Raw genomic sequence first — 18,261 nt, forward strand, 5'->3', positions numbered from 1 at the left:
GTATACGAAGATTGCAAGTCTGGTCTGGAGTGTTCCCCATTAACAGCGTTGAAAATTATTTAAAAGTATCCACTCCAGTTACTCCGTAAATATCCCTATTGGTAAGTAGCAGGTCTCCTCTCCTGCAGAGCCTGGAAAGGTACTAACTTGTCCTTCTCGAATATATGGAGAAGCTGCAATTTTCATCCTCTGTCAATGAAGCAGAGAACACACTCCGGCTCATCCGATGGCCCTGAGAGCCAGAAGCTAGTCCCACAAGGCTCATCTTTTTCCTACGTCCAATGTGCACTACAACGCCTACACTTCTCTTTTGTGGAGAGATTACGCAAGTTTACTCATCAGGCCTGCGTTTCAGAGGGGGGGGCGTCCACCTGTGATACAAAGCTGTGATTCCAACCTACGTACCTAATGCTATTTTCCAAGTGTGCTGTGGATTCATATATAACCACCATGGCTATTGTAAATCGTTTTTTATGTAATTGATGGCCTCAGTAAATAGACCCATTCAACTGAGCTTGTGCGCTCGTTAAGATATTGCATACGCTAGCATTTTATATGTGAAATATGGAGTCTGTCAGGTCAATCATAGTGATGTGCTCAACTGGCATTTGCTGTCCCACAGAGGAGAAGTTAAAGAGCAGGAACAGGAGGGAAGTGATACACCACTTTTACCGGACAGATACCAAAGAATCAAACACATTCAGTGTGAGTGTCTTCCATACCTGATTGAGCCCTGCTCAGGCTATCGTAGTTCATGGTTTACACTTCCTGGCTCCCCACAAGCCGGCCACCTCATCTGGGTCCTTGATGACGAACTCTCCATAGTTCTCCCTGCCAGTGCGATTAACACGTGATAACTCTCTTTCCTGAGCAGCTCCAGGATGAAGTGCACAGCTGGATCTGTCGGACCGGGCTCACTCTGGCTGTAAGCCCACTCGGGAACACGATCCCTATGATAAGAGAGATAAAGAACAGCGGGGCGGTTAGCGTACGAAACTGTGAATGTGTTTATAATAAAAAAACACGTGTTTAAAATCAAACAGACGAAAACCAACATATTTTTTGTCCCTTCTTCATGTTGTTTAAATGTCAGACTGCGGGCCTTAATAGGAACAACTAGAAAATCTAGGTAATGCAAATTAAATATGAGAGCGCTTAATGTGGGAGGTAGTCTAAGGGCTTTTGTAGAAACCACCACTTCCCTGCTGCTCATTACCACAGAAGCTCTTCAGAGGGGAAACCACATCACACATGAAACACAATACTGAAAGTTGTAGTGCTGGTGCTAGTGGGCTCTTGTGAACGGCACATGAAAAACCTTTCCACCTCTCCTCCACCTCTTCCCTCATGAAGTCACTCTCTATGACCAGAAGGAAACACCATGGCCAGTCATCTCTCCCTTCTGTCCCTCTCATCTCTCTCCACCTGCTGGCAGAGTAGAGACTGTGGGGTGGCATATGGACGTTTTCGCACGAGGGTGTATGTACGTGTGTGGTCCAAATGTGTACAAGTTAGTTTTATGGTGCCAGTGCTCGGTTGAAAATGTTTGGCAAGGTCTCCACAAACATTCTGTCGCCGGGTGGTCAACATAATTGACACGACCCAGCCAAATTGACTAATACAGTTGTAATATTCAGGCCAATATAGCTCACATTTTGATTTCATCAACAATATCCTCCTCACAGCAGTTAGAAAAGGGCACATGTGAGAGTGCAGTAACCGAAGAAAAACATTGCCACCCTGATAATGAGTGGTGGGGTGCGGCAGTATAATGTAATGCCACGGTGATGTAGTTCATAATGTTCTGGTTCAAATAATCACATTACACTGACTGATCAAAAAAACAATTATTACCATTTATTTGAATGTAATAGTATAGAAGTATAATAGTGGAAAGGTGCTATTTCCATTATCTTATGCATTGCGTTCAAAATAGGGCTCCATCACTTGAAAAAAAAGAAAGTATCATTGGGTTATAATATTGCGATTTTTGGAAATAGGAATTAGATACTTTAAAAAAGGGGAAATATTGAAATGACCATGGTAGTGATTTTTAAGAGGATCTGTACCAAGAAAATATGTTTTTTAATTCTGTAAAACGATTTTAGGACGAGATATCTGTTAGCTCTTCCAATACTTATTATATTATTCTTGGCAAATATTGTGCTTTCTGTATTATATTGCACTAGATCCCATATTATGACTTTGATACAATATTGATTCATGTGAAGCATTAGCTTAAACATATGGAGGAAAATACCACGTCCATAATGCTAACTTATCTGCAACACAAAGAAACATGGAGCGGTGGAGTGATAGGAACGTGTCGGCGCTCAGATGTGATGTACTCGGGATAAGGCTCAGTAGAAGAGCGGGAAGACTCCCGCAGTCTTCTACTGAAGCCAGTCCCGAACCGGGGACTTCCCGGCCGGGACTTCTGGGCGGCATATACGCCGTGAAGTTGTTTGCGCCTGCAGAAACCCAAGCAGAAGAGAAGAAGAATTGACGCCAGGCGGCTTCATTTGCCTAATCCTCCTCAGGGGACGTTATCCTAGCTAGTAACTATATATTCTGCAACTAAAGATTTCCGGGAACTATCCTGGAAACATAGCTGTGTGAAAGGGTGCCTACATTGTTTGCATTTTTTAATGCAGTTAGTTCTTCTCTCCGTGTTGCCGCGGGCTAATGCCTATAATGCTAATGCAGCAAATACATGGCGGCTCACAAACTTTCTGAATTTTACGGGTGTGATGCCATTCGCCCAGCCAATCAGAATTGAACCTTTTTCTCCCGCAGGAAAGTACAACCATGAAAGGGGCGGGGAAAGTTCCGAAAAGAAAAAGTCTAGTTTCAGATTCTTTTTGTGCGTGAACGCGAAAATCCCAGGACTACGTTAACGATTCCTGGAAAAGTACTCCGTGTGAAAGCGTCCTAATTGTTAGAAAAGTTGTAAATGTGAAATGTAGAATTCATTACAGTTTCTGCGGTTAGCAAGGGATGGTTTTCTATTTTCAGCTTATTTTTATACTCCTTTCTTTGGGAGGGACATGAAAGACAGTATAAACTAGCATGAAAATCAGTGTTTGCGCATGCGGTTAACTCCACCACATGCAAGTGCAAAACAGAGAAATGAGACAAGGGCTGCCAGAGATTGAAAAAAAAGACAACACTCCCAGAACAACAGATTGATGGATGTGGAGCTATGTCAATGGATTTTCTGGATTGCGCCTGAGCAGAGATGGGTAGTCTGATAATCTCCGCGGCCTGTCTGACCCTTTAGTCACTGTTGCATAACTCTGTAAATAATGTTGAATAGCAGCATCTCCAGGAGCATTTTAGAATCTGAAAATAATTATTTGATCCTTTCATTCAACATGACTCAAGCTAGCCTTTCTATTTTGAATGCGTATGTAATAGACTATCTTAACCATCTTTCTAACCATCTTTCACATAGTCGTTTTCAGTTATCTTGTTAAAAATAGGTGAACGGGACATTTATGCGTAGGATATTAGATATTCCTCACCAGCCATTTCAGGCTGATTTCACAATTTGGTGATATATTTGGATAACTGATGGGTCAATAGAATCCACCAATAAGTATCATTTAACAATTCAAAATACAAAAAATTGAATTCAAGTCATGGAACCAGTAATCACTAACTTTGTTTCCCCCGGCGCCTTATCGGAGAACACCCAGCTAGTAACCTAGCAACCAAGCTTCAGCTTGCGTGCAGTCAGAAACTCATGTCTCTTCGAATCTACTTACAAATAAATATGGGGAAGTGTAAGTTCAACCGTATTTGGTTGGAAAACATCAGGGATAGGGTTTGAAATGGACTTTTAATGTTATGCTGTAATAATTATTTAAAGGTCCCATGTCATGGCCATTTCTACTGATCATAATTCCATTGTTGAGGTATACTAAAATAGATTTATACTGTGCAATCTTCCAAACTCACATTGGCTTCTCATACAGCATCTCTGTATAGTATGTATTCACCGGTATTCACTCTCTGTCCTAAACAGCTTGTTGGAGTTGGGTCTACGTCAACCCTAAAAGCGGAGGTGCTGTAGACGCTAAATACCGTAGCTAAACACCAATCATACAACAGCAATGATGAAAGATTGTAGCCAAGGCAGCAGAGCTCTGAATATAGCTCTTGTTACTCTCACTCACACTCACACGTCACGCACACACACACACACACACACACACACACACACACACACACACACACACACACACACACACACACACACACACACACACACACACACACACACACACACAGGAGTACAAGAACATTGCAGAACACACCAACAGTCGCATTTTTTATTTTACAGATCTCACGAAAGCAGGGGATGAAGACGGACACAGCAACTCTGCTGTCGCTGTGTGAGAAGACGGACAACGACATCAGGTCTTGCATCAACACGCTGCAGGTGGGAGGCAGCACTGTTGAGTAGAAGTGCGTTTGTCGCATGATCATTAATATCCTGTGTAATTATGATCACTAAATGTTTTCTTGTCGGCACAGTTCCTCCACGGCCGCGGCCACAAGCGAGTGGACACGAAGACCATCCAGTGTGTGTCTGTGGGGCAGAAGGACCAGAACAAAGGCCTGTTCCATCTGTGGCAGGGCATCTTCCAGCTGCAGCGGCCAAAGCGGTACAGCATGTCCTGCCAGAGCTTTCCTTGGAGTTTGTGATGAAATTATAAAAGCTTTCTGTATTTTGAGTGCATGACGTGAAGTAAGCAATGTGCATGCTGTTTTAACCTCATTACAATGATGTCATAGTCCATGCATTGTTCAGTAAAGTTGCATCCATAAAGTTGCGGGGTTTTGTTTCCTTGTTTACCGACTGGGAAATTGGATGCTTAATTTGTCAGGTCTTGAAAAGTCTATTTAATTTTTTCAAAAACTCATATTTGTTGAATGCGATTTTAAAGAAAAACTCGCATTTATGAATTTTTCTAATTAACAAACAGATAAATCATTGCACTTTTAACCGTGGGAATCCCATCATCCATTCTCTGTTGACTATGCAGATCTAAGTTTTGTGTAAAGATATTGTCAGGCATTATTGTCTTTACTTTATAAATAGACATACAATGAAAAGGCAGTGTAGGCAAATATCAACTCTTTAAATTAAAATGATATTTTCTGTTAACTCTCCCTGATCCTAACTAACCAGATGCTGGCTTAATATTCACATGTTGTTCTTTCAGGAAACGTATTGGTGAGGGGTTTGACGAGGCCTCGGGCTCAGGGGAAGGAGCTCAGAGGTTTCAGCACATTTTAAGTCTGGCTTATTCAAGCGGAGAGTATGAGAAGGTGTCCCAGGTAAGGAACACGCATCCAAACACAAACCGTTGATTTACTCTCAGATGTTAAATACTGTACAATAAGAGAGGCTATAAATGAACGTTTTAAACCACCACATTATGATGTTTTATATATTTGTTTCCACAGGGTCTGTATGATAATTATCTGTCGATGCGTGTGCGGGACCCCAACATGCAGTGTGTATGTGAGGGTCTGGAGTGGCTGTCGTTCTCAGACAGGTTGAACCAGGTGATTCTGCAGGGGCAGAACTTCTCTCTGATGAGATATCTGCCCTTCCTGTCCGTCACCTTCCACTTCCTGTTTGCCAACACACATGTGCCCCGTATAAGCTATCCACACAGCCAGCACGAGGTAACGATGCACTACATGTACCTTTCTGTAGCATTATAACTAAGGTTGTTTCAAATAGAAAAACTGATGAAATCGCAAATATTCTATGAAGATAACTAAAAGGTTATTTTTTAAATAACTAAGTCCTTTTTTTTTATTTAATCAACTCTCTAACGCTCTGGAGTAAGTCAGTTTGAAATGTTTGGATCAGAGAAGCAATCACACGGAGCTGGACTTTTAAATCTAGAGATAGGATATAACTTTAAGAATATAAATTAGAGTAGCCTAATTTCTAAAAAGGAAACTGAATTTTAGACCGTCAAAACATTATTGTCATTATTTTTAAAGCAGTGCAGCATTGACTTGAAAATGGATGTCAACATTTTGAATGAAGCTTTGTAATATGGGAACAGATATATTAGATGTTTTAGGCAGGGTGGTCTACTTTTATAACCATTTTTGTTATTATTGTGTCCTCTCCAGGCCTCTTCGCGGCTCCTCGGTAGCAAGAACGCTCTGTCCACCATGATGGCCGACATCCCACCATGCATCAGAACGAGGATCAGCCAGCTCAGTCTGTCTCTTGATATCCTCACACTGCTCCTCGACATCATCTGTCCCAAACTACGGCCTGTAAGTAAACCAAACACAGTAAACCTGTTAATGTGTGGAACTGCAGGAACTGGGATCTTATTGCAGTATGTGTCACCTGTGGACCCTTGAGAAAGACATCACTAAAACGTCCAGGGACTGCGTCAACTCTTAAATCCTGTGTTTCTTTCTTCCAGGTGAATCCGCAGCTGTTCAGCAGCAGAGAGAAAGAGCAGATGCGAGAGCTCATCAACACAATGCTGGCATACAACCTCTCATACAGGCAGGACCGCACACCAGAGGGGCAGTACACATACATGCTGGAGCCGTGAGTACACACACACACACACACACACACACACACACACACACACACCTGCAGGGTAGGTATGTGATCCTGGGGTGTTGAAGGTCACTGCTCTTGTCCACACTGTGGTTCTCTGCATGGAGGCTTAGAGAGTAATCCCCACCCAACACCTGGTGTGTGTTTGATGGTAGTGGTGGGGGTGCAGTGTAGGAAGCTGCTGGACAATCAGATGAAAGGATGCTTAAAGGTCTGACCTATTAGAGCGGACGATTTAGAAGAAAACAAGTCTAGAAGAACAGTCAGGTCAGTCGGATGACAGTCAGAAGTGTCGGGAGGAGCAGAACTCAGCACACTTTGGTTCAAACTTTAACTATTGGAGACTTTTCTTCATCTTGATATTCCCGCCGAGGACAGGAGTAATGCTGGTCGTAGAATGAAATAACAAGCCGTGTTTCTCGACCATGCCGACCCCGGGCCGGGAGCAGCTGGGGGCCGCAAGGGGCTCCTTCCTGCAGGCGCGCTGTGACAGTGTGATATTCACCAGCGACTGGTGCCTGCCTCTGGTGCTAGCTCTGCTGGTGCTCCTCCTGATCTACACCTTTCTCTACCTGCCGTCTCTGGCTCACCACAACGCCTCCCTCTGAGTCCTCATGGATAATGAATTGGAACACAGTTGTGGATATAAACATTACAAACATCACAGACAGCAGCTGATGCACGCCCCCCAGTGCTAACAGGCTTATTTGGTTGGATGGCTTTTTTGTTTTTTGGACACTCTTGTTGATTGGTCTGACTGACGGCAGAATTATGAACGTGGCCAGGTTTCTGAGGCTATGAGTGGGGAGAGACATTCAGAGGAAAATAGAACAGCTTGAACTTTATTTATTTTAATCTGCGCTTTTGGAGATAAAAGATAATTAAAACATACACATATTAGGTGCTTTCATGTGGAACTTCAATCTCAGGTTTGTAGTGTGTAGTTCTCAATGCTCTGACCAAATGTGAATTAAGTCACTCCTAGATTTGCAGTAATATTTGCACTGATATCTTTGAATGCTTGTATATATCCAAGACTCTAGGGCTGATTGTGTAAGTAACTTCAATCAATCAATGTTTATTTATATAGCCCAATATCACAAATGTTACATTTGTCTCAGTGGACTTCACAGTTTGTACAGAATATCAGTATGACAATACGACACCCTCTGTCCTTAGACCCTCACATCGTACAAGGAAAAACTTCCGGCGAAAAACCCACAGTTTAAAGAGAAAAATGGGAGAAACCTCAGGGAGATCAACAGAGGAGGGATCCCTCTCCCAGGACGGACAGACGTGCAATTAGATGCCGTGTGTAAATCGAAAAGATAATACATTTACAACATAGGTAGACGGAATGCATGTGTCTGTAATAAGATTACATCTATCGTTTGTAGGGGTTTGTTTTACCCTTTTATTCTGAAGGGTTTGGCCGGAAGTGTAATTTAATCTCGCTGCAGGTCTGCAGTGCACGATCAATCACAGGCCCAGTGGGTCCTGGGATAACGCCACACTTTTCACGTCAAAAGTAATGTCAGAAAACACGAAGGAAGGTATTTTATCTTTTCTATATAAAGATGTCCTGCAATGCTGGTCCAACTAACCCCCAGCATGAAACTATTCTATAACCTTTATTATACATCCTCATTTCAATATTGATTAGTAATGTGCACGTAGCGTTAGTCTCCCTTTCCACATGTCATGAAACAAGCTAGCTGTTTTCGTGAGGTTGTTACATTAAATTAAGATTATTATGGAGCATTCATAACTGTACTGTGCAAATGTTCATCTTTGTGTAATGTTGTGTCTTTGTAAAATACATTAAATGTTACACTTTGAAACTGTCATGAGAAAAAAGTGTACCGTTAGCCATGTCAAATAAGCTGTGGTTAAGGCTATTGTTTTCAACTAGTGTTACGTCAACCTGCCCACGGATGTCAGTGTAACAAAGGCTATGACAAAATGAAAGTGAAATGTATTACATGCCAAGCCTGAAGGTAAACAAACAGGCACTGCACTTAATAGCATCGCTACAGCTAGCAAACAGCGTTAATATGCTGCTAAAGGGGACAAATAGCCGTGAAAACCTTATAATAATAAGAATGTGTGTATTCCTGTAAATAATGTACAGGAATACAAAAGGTCACAAAAGAAGTGAAGTGAAGTGTGGCAGTGGGAGTGCGCATGGCTTCCTCTGTTCATGCCTGGCTGATGGAAAGCGACGTTATTCTGGAATTTTTTATTCTGGACGGGAAATGGGTTTGTCTCTTCTGAAACGTCAGCATGCGTTAAGACATAAAAGTCCGTCAGAATGGCAGAATCGGAGAGACTAATGCAAAGGTAATATATCTGACTGATTTGTTATTTGTTTAACTTTATTTTAGAAAAATATTGAGATGAATCCATAAAGATAGGTTAGTCATTGAACAATGTGTAGCTTTAGGGTTTTAAATAACTAAGTAACATGTTGAAACTATAAATTGACATATAGACATATTTTAAATTGATTCCTGATTTTATGTTTTATGAACATGCCAACTGCATTTTCATTAATACAAACATAGCCAGTGGCTCTTAGTAACTTTGGTATGGTATAGTGAGTTTAAATCATAGACTGTATATATTTAAATATGTGTTTTAGATTTTGACTATATTGAGGCAAATTTGAGTGATGTTGTAATGAGGGAATGTTAAGCATCATATTGCTTTATGTTTGGTTATTGCGATTAAGCAATGTTTCCTTGTTATTTTGTTTTTATTTATCCTTATATTTTCTATTATTTTAGATAATGTTCATGGTTTTGTATTGTCAAATGTATTTCCTTCGATTTTTACATAATGCTAACATGGTCAATTTATGGCATTTTGTGCCATTAACTCAAGATGTAATGTTTTTTTAGGTAGTATGTATTTAGACCTCACCTTCTCCCTTTCTGTCTCCTTGTTATTCAGATGAAGTTATTTGTTTTGACTATGGTGTGTGTATTTCTGCAAGTCAGTCATCAAAATCCAACTGGCCACTGGACTCTGCTGCCCCACAGTAAGTTTGATCTCTTTGAAAACACATTATCCTCACTCCACGTTCAAATAGTTCTTCCATAACCTCATTTAACTCCTGCGTCCTCCTGTAGTTTTGGTCGTGGAGGCACCATGGGACCAGATGCCCCTGAGGTGCATGGAGCAGCCAGCGGAGCTTGTGAGGAAAGACGCCAAGATCGAGGATATTTTTTGGAGAAAGGACGGAAATGAAAAAGAACAGAAAGGAAACACCTATATGCTGGAGGAAAGCTTAGGGGGCAACTTCACCTGCCACAGCAAGGATGGATCGCTCCTCAATCACACTGTTGTCCTGATCCAAGACAATGAAACTAACCGGAGAAGAGGTGGAGTGTTATTTGAAATATTGCAATGTCACAGTTAAACAGCAGCACGATTTGGGGAACTTTTAAAGGATTTCAACTGATGAATTGCTTCTCTTTTTTTGTGTGTTCCCATTTCTGCATGTTTATGTTTCTTCCACTATTAGATGAGAATTTGAATTGCTCCGCTACAAATTACAACGGAGAGTTCCTCTGCTCTTGGCCCAAACTCACTGGTCTTGGTGGCAAAGTAGCATTTATCAAAGCTCGACGGTAAGCTCACTAGCTGCTGAAATGTTTTCTGTTTCTCTCTCCAATAATAACATAATGTTCAGACTCATGCCAGAGCTGAGACTACACAGTGACATGCATAAATACCTCCTTGTGAAAGGAAACATAACAAAGTACTTCTTTAACATGTCATGCATGGATCATTGCAATCAGATTTTAATTAAAATAAATAACACAGCTCTAGAAGTTCCCGAATGCTGTTTTGCTACTCAGCCTTTTTGTCTATAAATTATGTTGACTCATGTTATTGACATGAATATCAAAGTCTTGTCAATAAAAATATATATTTTGCAGTGTTTCTGACAACTATGAAACCCAGTGTTCTGTGGATAAAAGCGGTCGCCGTTGGACGTGCTCCTCAGGTCAGAGTAACTTAATTTGTTCAGTGGACAAAAAAAAGAAAAGAAAAAGGAAGATCTCGTGCCGGGATGAGCAGCACTGCCCCTTCACTGAGGAGAGCCAGCATATCGACATCACTGTCTACGTGTGGAGGAAGTACTTCTATTTGGATAACTACTCCAAACGCTTTCTCCTGTCAGAGATAGGTGTGTGTGACCTGGAGATGTTTTGTTGTTTTCCTGTAGCGGTCCCCTTTCTCTGTTTTTATTTGTTTTCTGATTCTGTCTTTGTTTTTCATCTCTATAGTAAAACCTGACAAGGTGGAAATCAGTAGAGTAAACAATACTACGATACAGTGGAGTTACCCGAGCTCCTGGAGCAGTCCCTACTCCTACTTCCCTCTTAGCTTCGAGATTGCCCAGCTCAGGCGAGGATGCGAAAGATGCAAGGACCTGTGCGGAAACACAAAATCAACTGAGGTAAGACACAACAACTGAAATCCGCTATTTAAAATGGAATTAAAGTTAAAAAAAAAATGAATCTCACAAAATAAAAATGTTATGTCAAATGACAGAAAATCCCACAAATCAAAAAATTACTTAATATAACTTATTTTTATTTCTCAGACATTGACATTCAACTCTTCAGACGTTTGTCAGTTTAGGGTCACTCAACGTAGGACTAAGGTGGTCTGTGTCCGGGCTAAAGATGCGCTCTGTGACTCACCATGGAGCGAGTGGAGCCACATCAGGTCAGTGCCTCCCAGTGGTGGCAAGTGGGGGTTCAGGATGACTAATTAACCTCAGTAATTTAATTTGTTGCTTGTCACCTGACTTCCCCCTGCTTCTATCATTTTGTATACAGACATATTTGCATCAAAGCCACAAGATGGGGATAATTTGTGAGAGAGTATAATTAATGTATGTTCTCCTTATTGCAATAGTTTGAGATGGTAACCTCAACGGCATCAATCTAGATCTCAGGAGCTTGCATGATGTAGACAAGGTTTTAATTGTTACTTTACAGAGAACTCAATTAGATGATTTTGCTTGCCTTCTTCAGAACTAATTTCCTTATATTTTGTTTAACATTACAGAATGAGTTGAGGCAGGAAGAACAAGAACAACAAACGCAAGAAAAACAAACCCTGAGCTCAACAGGAAAAGAGAATCTCCGAAACTGGACATATCATTGAATGTTTGTTATGCTTTTTAATTTAATTTAATTTCTATTTATCTAATAATTTATCCTGTAGTTTATAATATTTTAACTGATGAGTACACAAATAAAATCTTTTAATTTAATGCAAACAAATGTGTCTTGTGTATCATTTTGCTGAATATTGGATTTTCATTTATTTCACAGTTACAATCAGCAGCATTATTCTCTATTAGCAGAAGTGATATTTGACCTTAACTAGAGTCTTTATTGGAATTTTTTACATTGTTTTTCCAAAGTATCATTCTTTACACTCTTGACACCTAACCTTGTACCTTGTTAGTAGAGAACAGAAGCATCAATAGTTTTTTCTATTTGACTGAAAAAGCTGTTCATGGTTTTCCCCTAACCAGTTAGGTGAGTGTGGCTTTTAGACGAAACTCTCCTTCTCACAAAGGTTCTTTGGAAGGAGATGTGGCACGTGTGGTATTTCCTCCTTTGCTTGCCAAGTGACACATGTAGTTTGTGTTATGTTCTCTTCCCATCTCTCTGTTGCTCTCCGTCCTTCTCTATCTGTTTTGCATCATTAAACACTTTAGTTATGTAGTAAATCGAGTTTTACATTGCATCAGGACAGGTTGTAAGGCAAAGGGAATTTAAACTAAGACAAACTGCATTCTGTTCTTTTATAATCATACTAATCACATAATGTCATATAATTCAGAAGAAAAAATAAATATACCAGGCAAACACAGGATAGGAAATGTGTTATTGCATCTCTCAAAGCAGATATTTAAAGATCTTTAGACTTTTTTCACCTTAAATCCTATGTACATTGTGGACAAGATGGTGTCTTTTTACACAGCAGATCCAAGTAACCTTCAAATCCAGTGTTTATTTAGCAAAGTGATTACACAGATTTGTATATTCCCAAAACACCACATCACGTGCTGGAAATGCCCAAACAAACAACACCACACCTACTGAAGAGTGAGAATCTCTTCCAAGTCATAGTGGTAAACCTTCACTTCCCCTTCAGCGAAAGCAGAAGAGGTTAAGTGATGTAAGCACAGTCAGGGGCCGACATACTGCAGGTTTAACCCAACACTCCTGACCTTTTCCCAGAAGGTTTTTTATTGTTGGTTTAATGTTACAGAGAGCACATGACACATTTTCCAGTTCCCAATGAATGATATAGGGGAAGAACATACTGATACTGCTGTAATGCACGCCCTATGGCACTATTCAACGTGACATTACATTAGATCTTCTGTATCAGTGTGTCCATTAATAAATCTCGTTTTTTCAAATTACATGATAGAGCTGATCATTGTAAGGTCATCCAGCTTCATGTTGTCTTTTGAAATGAACTAATGGATATCCAGTAAAGCTGCAAATAACAATTACTGTATTTTCATTATGGTTTCATCCTTGTTTTGTCAATTAAACCGGTAATCATTTTCTCCGTAAATTGTCAGAAAATAGTGAAATATTCCTATTTCAGTTTGCCAAAACCCAAAGGGACATATGAGTTATTTTTTTACCCAAGAGTCCAAAACCTTAAGATAAAAATCAAATCAGAAACAGATTTAGGTTACACTTACGAGGAATTTGACTAGGTGTCGTGGTGCATTCATAAAAGTAAAACAAAAATGAAAACACAGATAGAGAACTAGAAACAAATATTAAAAATATAGTTAAATATAACAGTAGAATGGAATAAAATATGGAATAAAAATAAGGCAGTAATAAGAAAAGAAAACTATATATTGATATTGTTGTACATTGTATGCATTAATGTAATGCATAGAGTCTATCATGCTAAAATATTAAGGTTATTATATTTTATACATAAAATGTATCAAATCAAAATCTTACAAAACCAGCTTGGAATTTTTGCTTTAAATATTACTTAAAACAATTGTTTCAGCTATATGTTTAATTGGATAATCTACATTATAAGACCCACATATTTACATGAGCACAATTTCGAGACAAAGCTAGCCATGTAAAATAATGGAGGAAGTGGTTATGTTGTACTGTGCTAAAAAGCTAAAACTGAAACAGCCATAAAGGCAATTAATACATTATGAGTTCTGATGAGTCAGCCGTGACCTTGGCTTCAGTCTCACTATAATGATGTATTGTTTCGCATGTCTCACATGATTTCACTGGAACAAACCACAGTGTGTCTCAGATTAAAGGACGTCAAAGGGTACAAATGTAATCAAAGTGTTTTATTGTTTTAACGCAGCCATTAACCCAGCATATTAATAGTCAATGGATTCTCAGTCCTTTGTCGCCACCTATGAAACATTGTTTAACTCTCTTTGCTGAAGTGTAGTTGTGTGGCTAAAATCGTTTCTGGAACATGAAACTGGGGAGCAGTCGGCAGCAGAGTTGCTAAAGCCATTTGACGTTATTTGTTTTGACTTTTAGGTAAGGACAAAGAAAGCCTATGTTGTAGTCATTTTGAAATTAGACACATATCTGAGCTTTCTAAAGCAAATGGAGAAGTTCACCTCTGTCTTCAAAGGGTATTACATTGGTAACTTTTTCCTACAAAAACTGTACATTCCTTCCCATCATTTCCCTCAAAACAAAGACTTGTTTCCATTTAGAAAGAAAATAAATTGAAGAAATTGAAGTGGAGTTGGTAATCCCCTTCAGACAACAACAGATTTAGACTGAATCTACATGATTTATTCTAAAGGTTCATCCTCAGATGTTGCCTACAATATTAAATATAATACAACTTGAATACTCTTTTTCATAGACCTTGTCCACATGTATTAACCATGTTAGTTAATGGTTGCAGAGAAACTTGGACAGATGGCATTTAAATGCATTCCACTTACTATGCAAGTGCTACATTTGACAATAGTGATTTAACTTGGACACTACATGTTTTATTTATAATCGTGCAATGTCATATTAAGGCCACTAGATGGAAACATTGCACCAAATACAGGGACTGAGGTTTCTGGCTGACAGGCCTTCAATTAACCTGAAGTGAAATATGAGAGGTCATCATGGGAAAGTGCCACAGATGTGTTGTACAGCCAGGGGAAATTAAACATAATTTATAGCAGTTTGATATGTATTACTAATACACACTTTTATCTTAGTTTGCCCCTGATTTATTCCAAAATCTTAATATTTCATTCAGTTTAATTGCAGAAAAGTACTTCCTCGCATGCTTTAGAAACTATTTAACACACTGTTATGATAACGTCGTATTTGATGTAGTTATCAAGGAAATTAAATTCTGCTTTTATCTTGTTGACATATTTAAACGGTTAGCATCTATATTTATCTTCTTTTATGTCGACTAGAGAGCATATTGTTGGACATAAGGCCCATTCTCATAAGCATATGCCTGCTTTTTACAACTAGTCATTTTTATGAGTCTTCAATTCAATCAGGCCATTATTATCATCAGCCCAACCTTTTGATTTACGAGAACATCTGGCGGTTAGAAGAGGCGCCTCTCCTTTCTGATCACTTGCTTCAAAATGTCTATTATAACGCAGGAAAATCTTAATCGCCATCCCATATGTGGACTCTTGAATGGAAGTCATATACATACACACGCCTTAACATCGTTTACATGGCGTGCGCATTCCCGCCTGTGCGTAATGACTGGGAATATTTAGCAAACCTTCCAGTCTGGGTGCCATTGAGTTAGTAAATCACAACATGCTGGATCATCGGGCCCCATCTGACATCTCTGTTTTTGGATACTGACACGGTGATATTTGGGCTAACAGTATGTGTTGGTGCTCGGGGATATAAATATATGCCACCCCAGAGGCCTCAAGTGTTCGCGCTGGCCCGCATGCCGACCAAGGCAGACGGGATCATGGCGAGAAAGCCGGCCACAATCAGACAAATGTGCTGAAAGATGGCTCTGACCGTGTGTGTGTGTGTGCGCGCGCGTATAAGTGTGAGAGACATTTTATCTCAAGTAGCTTTTTATTTATCACTATTTATTATATATTGTGCTCACGTGGAGGGGTGCTCACATTTCCCCTCCCACAGCAGGAGACATAAATAAACATCTATAGACAATAATGAGATGATTGCAAGGGAGTGGTGTCCAACCTTGACCGTTTATGGCATTTATCAGACTGCTGAGACTCTAATATCCGAGTCTGTTGGCTGCATGTGCATTCAAAACATGTCATATCATTGCTTAAAAAAATGAAAAAAGTTTCAGACTTTTAAAATTACAGAATGGTATTTATATTGCACAAATTTGCGTATTCTGTAATACTATTTTACTTTTTCCTGAGGCAGCTTTACTAATCTGTGATCCAAACAACGTGCACGTGTCAAACTGATTTCAACAATTGCTGATAAAATCTTAATTTTCAAAGAGGCACACCTGATAAAACAACTGACTCTCTGCTTGCTCCATTTCATTATAATGAACCAAACAGGACTTATGAACAGATGGCCCCCAGACAATTCGATTTGACAATTTAGAAATGACTCTGTAATGATAGGGGAAACCAGAACGGATGGCAGCATGGGGAAGAAATGCTCTCATGCAACCTGGGTTCAACACTGTTTCATGAGCTCACCATGCAGTTTCAGGGTCCATGCAAATGTTGTATTTCAAAATTTTGTGTTAGTTTATTTGTTTTTGAGCCCTTACTTTCGAGTGTTTGCAAATTCTTTGGACAGCGGGACACATGCAGTTTAGCAGTAATCCTCATATTTATGTTGGATTCAGCACTTAGTCCCACAAGATTTATGTAATGCATCTAATCAAAGCTAATTTCAAACCATCGGGCTGTAACAGAAAAAATGCTCGCAGAGACTGCCAAGCTTTTTGTGAGCTGAAACTTTTCTTAAGCTCATAATCTGCCAGAGCTGATACTCTGAATGAGCACTTGGACTGCTCAACGCGTTTGATTCCGATTTTACGAGAAAGTACATTTAAATGCTCAAATTAAGTCATTTGATCGTCGAAACACTCATGCACAATGTGGAAAATTCCTAACTCGTTTGTTGTTGAATTAATTTGACACAAGAAAGCAAAATTAAATGTGCACAAAACACTGCAACTATGCTCAACTGTTTGTGTTCTGTTGGTGTTTTTGTCACATAATAATGAGACAAATATCCACTTTGTGTAATGCTCTTGTAAACATTTAATCGCATTCTGTTCCGTCTTGTTTTACAGAGATGCGGGCACTTTTCCATAGCAGATCGAGTGACAAACGCAGCCAGAAGAAGATGGATGTCGGCGCCGCCACCCCGGGGCTCCTCTCCGCTCTGCCCTTTAGTCGCAGTGGGCAAACTGCGTGGATTAAACTAATGTACTCCCCTGAGCTGATGTTTGATATACGTTAATTGTCAATGCACAAGACAACATGAGCGCACACACACATACGATCTGTGCACAGCTTCTGGCTAAGTGGCCGGGGCGGGACGCTGGGACGAGGCGGGGACAGCAGGCAGGCGGGCGGGCAGCGTGCTCGTCTGGGTTGGTGGACAGCTGATTGTCCGTGTTATTAACTGTGTTTGGGGGCGTCACCGTTCGCTTTGTAGACCACGCCTCCCTCACCTACTAGTTCTCTCCTGTTTGGCATCCCAGAGATGGTCCAAAGTGATCCCTCAGGGAAGAATAGAGCGCAAAGCACCGGATCAGGAGCTGACGAGGAGTGGAACAGACGCTGTTGCCCAGGACTGCTTCTTAATTGCGCGTAATCTCCCGTTTTCATTCATCTGAACAGAGGAGAAGTAAATAAAACGACGGAGCTTGGAAGCGTGTTTCATCTCCTTGGTTTTCCTTCACACCGTGGACTGTTTGCAAGGAAAAAAGTGACATTTTGCTTGTGTTTCTGTCAGCTGCACCTTGATCCGGGGGACTGCCGCCAAGTCAGTGCAGCCTCTCATCCTGCGCTTCCCCTTTCATCGCTCTCAACGGTGTTCATCTTCACAGCTGCTGCTGCTGCTGCCGCTGCTGCCGCTGCTGCTTCCCCCTCTTCTTCTTGTGGAGTCGCTGACATGAGGTGCAGCTAACCCTGGATGCTGACAGCTCCCCTTTTCCTTCCACATGTCGCATATTTTTGTTTACTTTGAGAAACACACGTGCAACTAAACGCCAAGTGAAATAGACCACGCCACTTTGCTACTCTGACAGTGCGATCAAACAGACGCAAGAGGAGGGAAGGCAGGAAGAAGACAAAAAAGGAGGGAGCAAAGGAGAGGAGGATAGAGAGAGAGTGAGAGAGAGATAGCGACGGTGTGAAGGTGCGTTTTGATGTTTGGCATCCACGAGAGCATCCAGAGGAGTGGGAGTAGTATGAAAGAAGAGCCCATGGTGGCCGGGATGAACGCGGTTCGGACATGGATGCAGGGCGCCGGAGTGCTGGACTCCAACACAGCCGCCCAGAGGTGAGCCTGAGGCGGCCTTGGCGCTGCGCTGCACTGGGGCGTGGAGACCGGGGAGCGCGTTCAGATCCGCGATGTTAGAGACGGAGGGGCTGC

The 18,261-nt window shown here is 40.7% G+C and overlaps 4 protein-coding genes across 4 annotated transcripts in view; 3 read left to right on the forward strand and 1 right to left on the reverse strand.

Annotated features, from left to right (window-relative positions):
• The window catches only part of chtf18 (CTF18, chromosome transmission fidelity factor 18 homolog (S. cerevisiae)), a 15,716-nt gene extending 9,114 nt beyond the window's left edge, over nt 1-6,602 (forward strand). The window contains exons 13-18 of the mRNA XM_010785882.1: nt 4,346-4,444; nt 4,540-4,670; nt 5,232-5,346; nt 5,476-5,700; nt 6,163-6,312; nt 6,468-6,602. Coding sequence (XP_010784184.1) covers nt 4,346-4,444; nt 4,540-4,670; nt 5,232-5,346; nt 5,476-5,700; nt 6,163-6,312; nt 6,468-6,602 — 855 coding nt within the window. The remainder of the gene's footprint in view (nt 1-4,345; nt 4,445-4,539; nt 4,671-5,231; nt 5,347-5,475; nt 5,701-6,162; nt 6,313-6,467) is intronic.
• LOC104958167 (sodium/glucose cotransporter 5-like) overlaps nt 1-6,649 on the reverse strand; it is a 20,577-nt gene extending 13,928 nt beyond the window's left edge. Inside the window, exon 1 of the mRNA XM_010785885.1 lies at nt 6,639-6,649. The gene's annotated coding sequence lies outside the window, so the exon portion shown is untranslated. The remainder of the gene's footprint in view (nt 1-6,638) is intronic.
• A 2,052-nt stretch (nt 6,650-8,701) lies between these two features.
• LOC104958169 (interleukin-12 subunit beta-like) lies at nt 8,702-11,916 on the forward strand. Its single transcript, XM_010785888.1, has 8 exons — nt 8,702-8,953; nt 9,566-9,653; nt 9,745-9,996; nt 10,140-10,245; nt 10,558-10,808; nt 10,909-11,081; nt 11,229-11,353; nt 11,699-11,916. Exons 2-8 carry the CDS (start codon nt 9,566-9,568, stop codon nt 11,706-11,708), a joined length of 1,005 nt encoding a protein of 334 aa, XP_010784190.1. The 5' UTR covers nt 8,702-8,953; the 3' UTR covers nt 11,709-11,916.
• A 4,979-nt stretch (nt 11,917-16,895) lies between these two features.
• LOC104958174 (transcription factor COE1-like) overlaps nt 16,896-18,261 on the forward strand; it is a 50,290-nt gene continuing 48,924 nt past the window's right edge. The window contains exon 1 of the mRNA XM_010785894.1: nt 16,896-18,168. Coding sequence (XP_010784196.1) covers nt 18,035-18,168 — 134 coding nt within the window. The 5' untranslated portion in view covers nt 16,896-18,034. The remainder of the gene's footprint in view (nt 18,169-18,261) is intronic.

This window comes from Notothenia coriiceps, unplaced genomic scaffold (assembly GCF_000735185.1).
Source record: "Notothenia coriiceps isolate Sejong01 unplaced genomic scaffold, NC01 NC01_scaffold00028425, whole genome shotgun sequence".
NCBI classification, from domain to species: Eukaryota; Metazoa; Chordata; class Actinopteri; order Perciformes; family Nototheniidae; genus Notothenia; species Notothenia coriiceps.

Coding starts and splice junctions, on each gene's coding strand:
- LOC104958169 (XM_010785888.1), top strand. CDS start 9,566: ATGAAGTTATTTGTTTTGACTATGGTGTGTGTATTTCTGCAAGTCAGT. Junction 9,997..10,139: donor TGAAACTAACCGGAGAAGAG/GTGGAGTGTTAT, acceptor TTCCACTATTAG/ATGAGAATTTGAATTGCTCC. Junction 10,246..10,557: donor GCATTTATCAAAGCTCGACG/GTAAGCTCACTA, acceptor TATATTTTGCAG/TGTTTCTGACAACTATGAAA.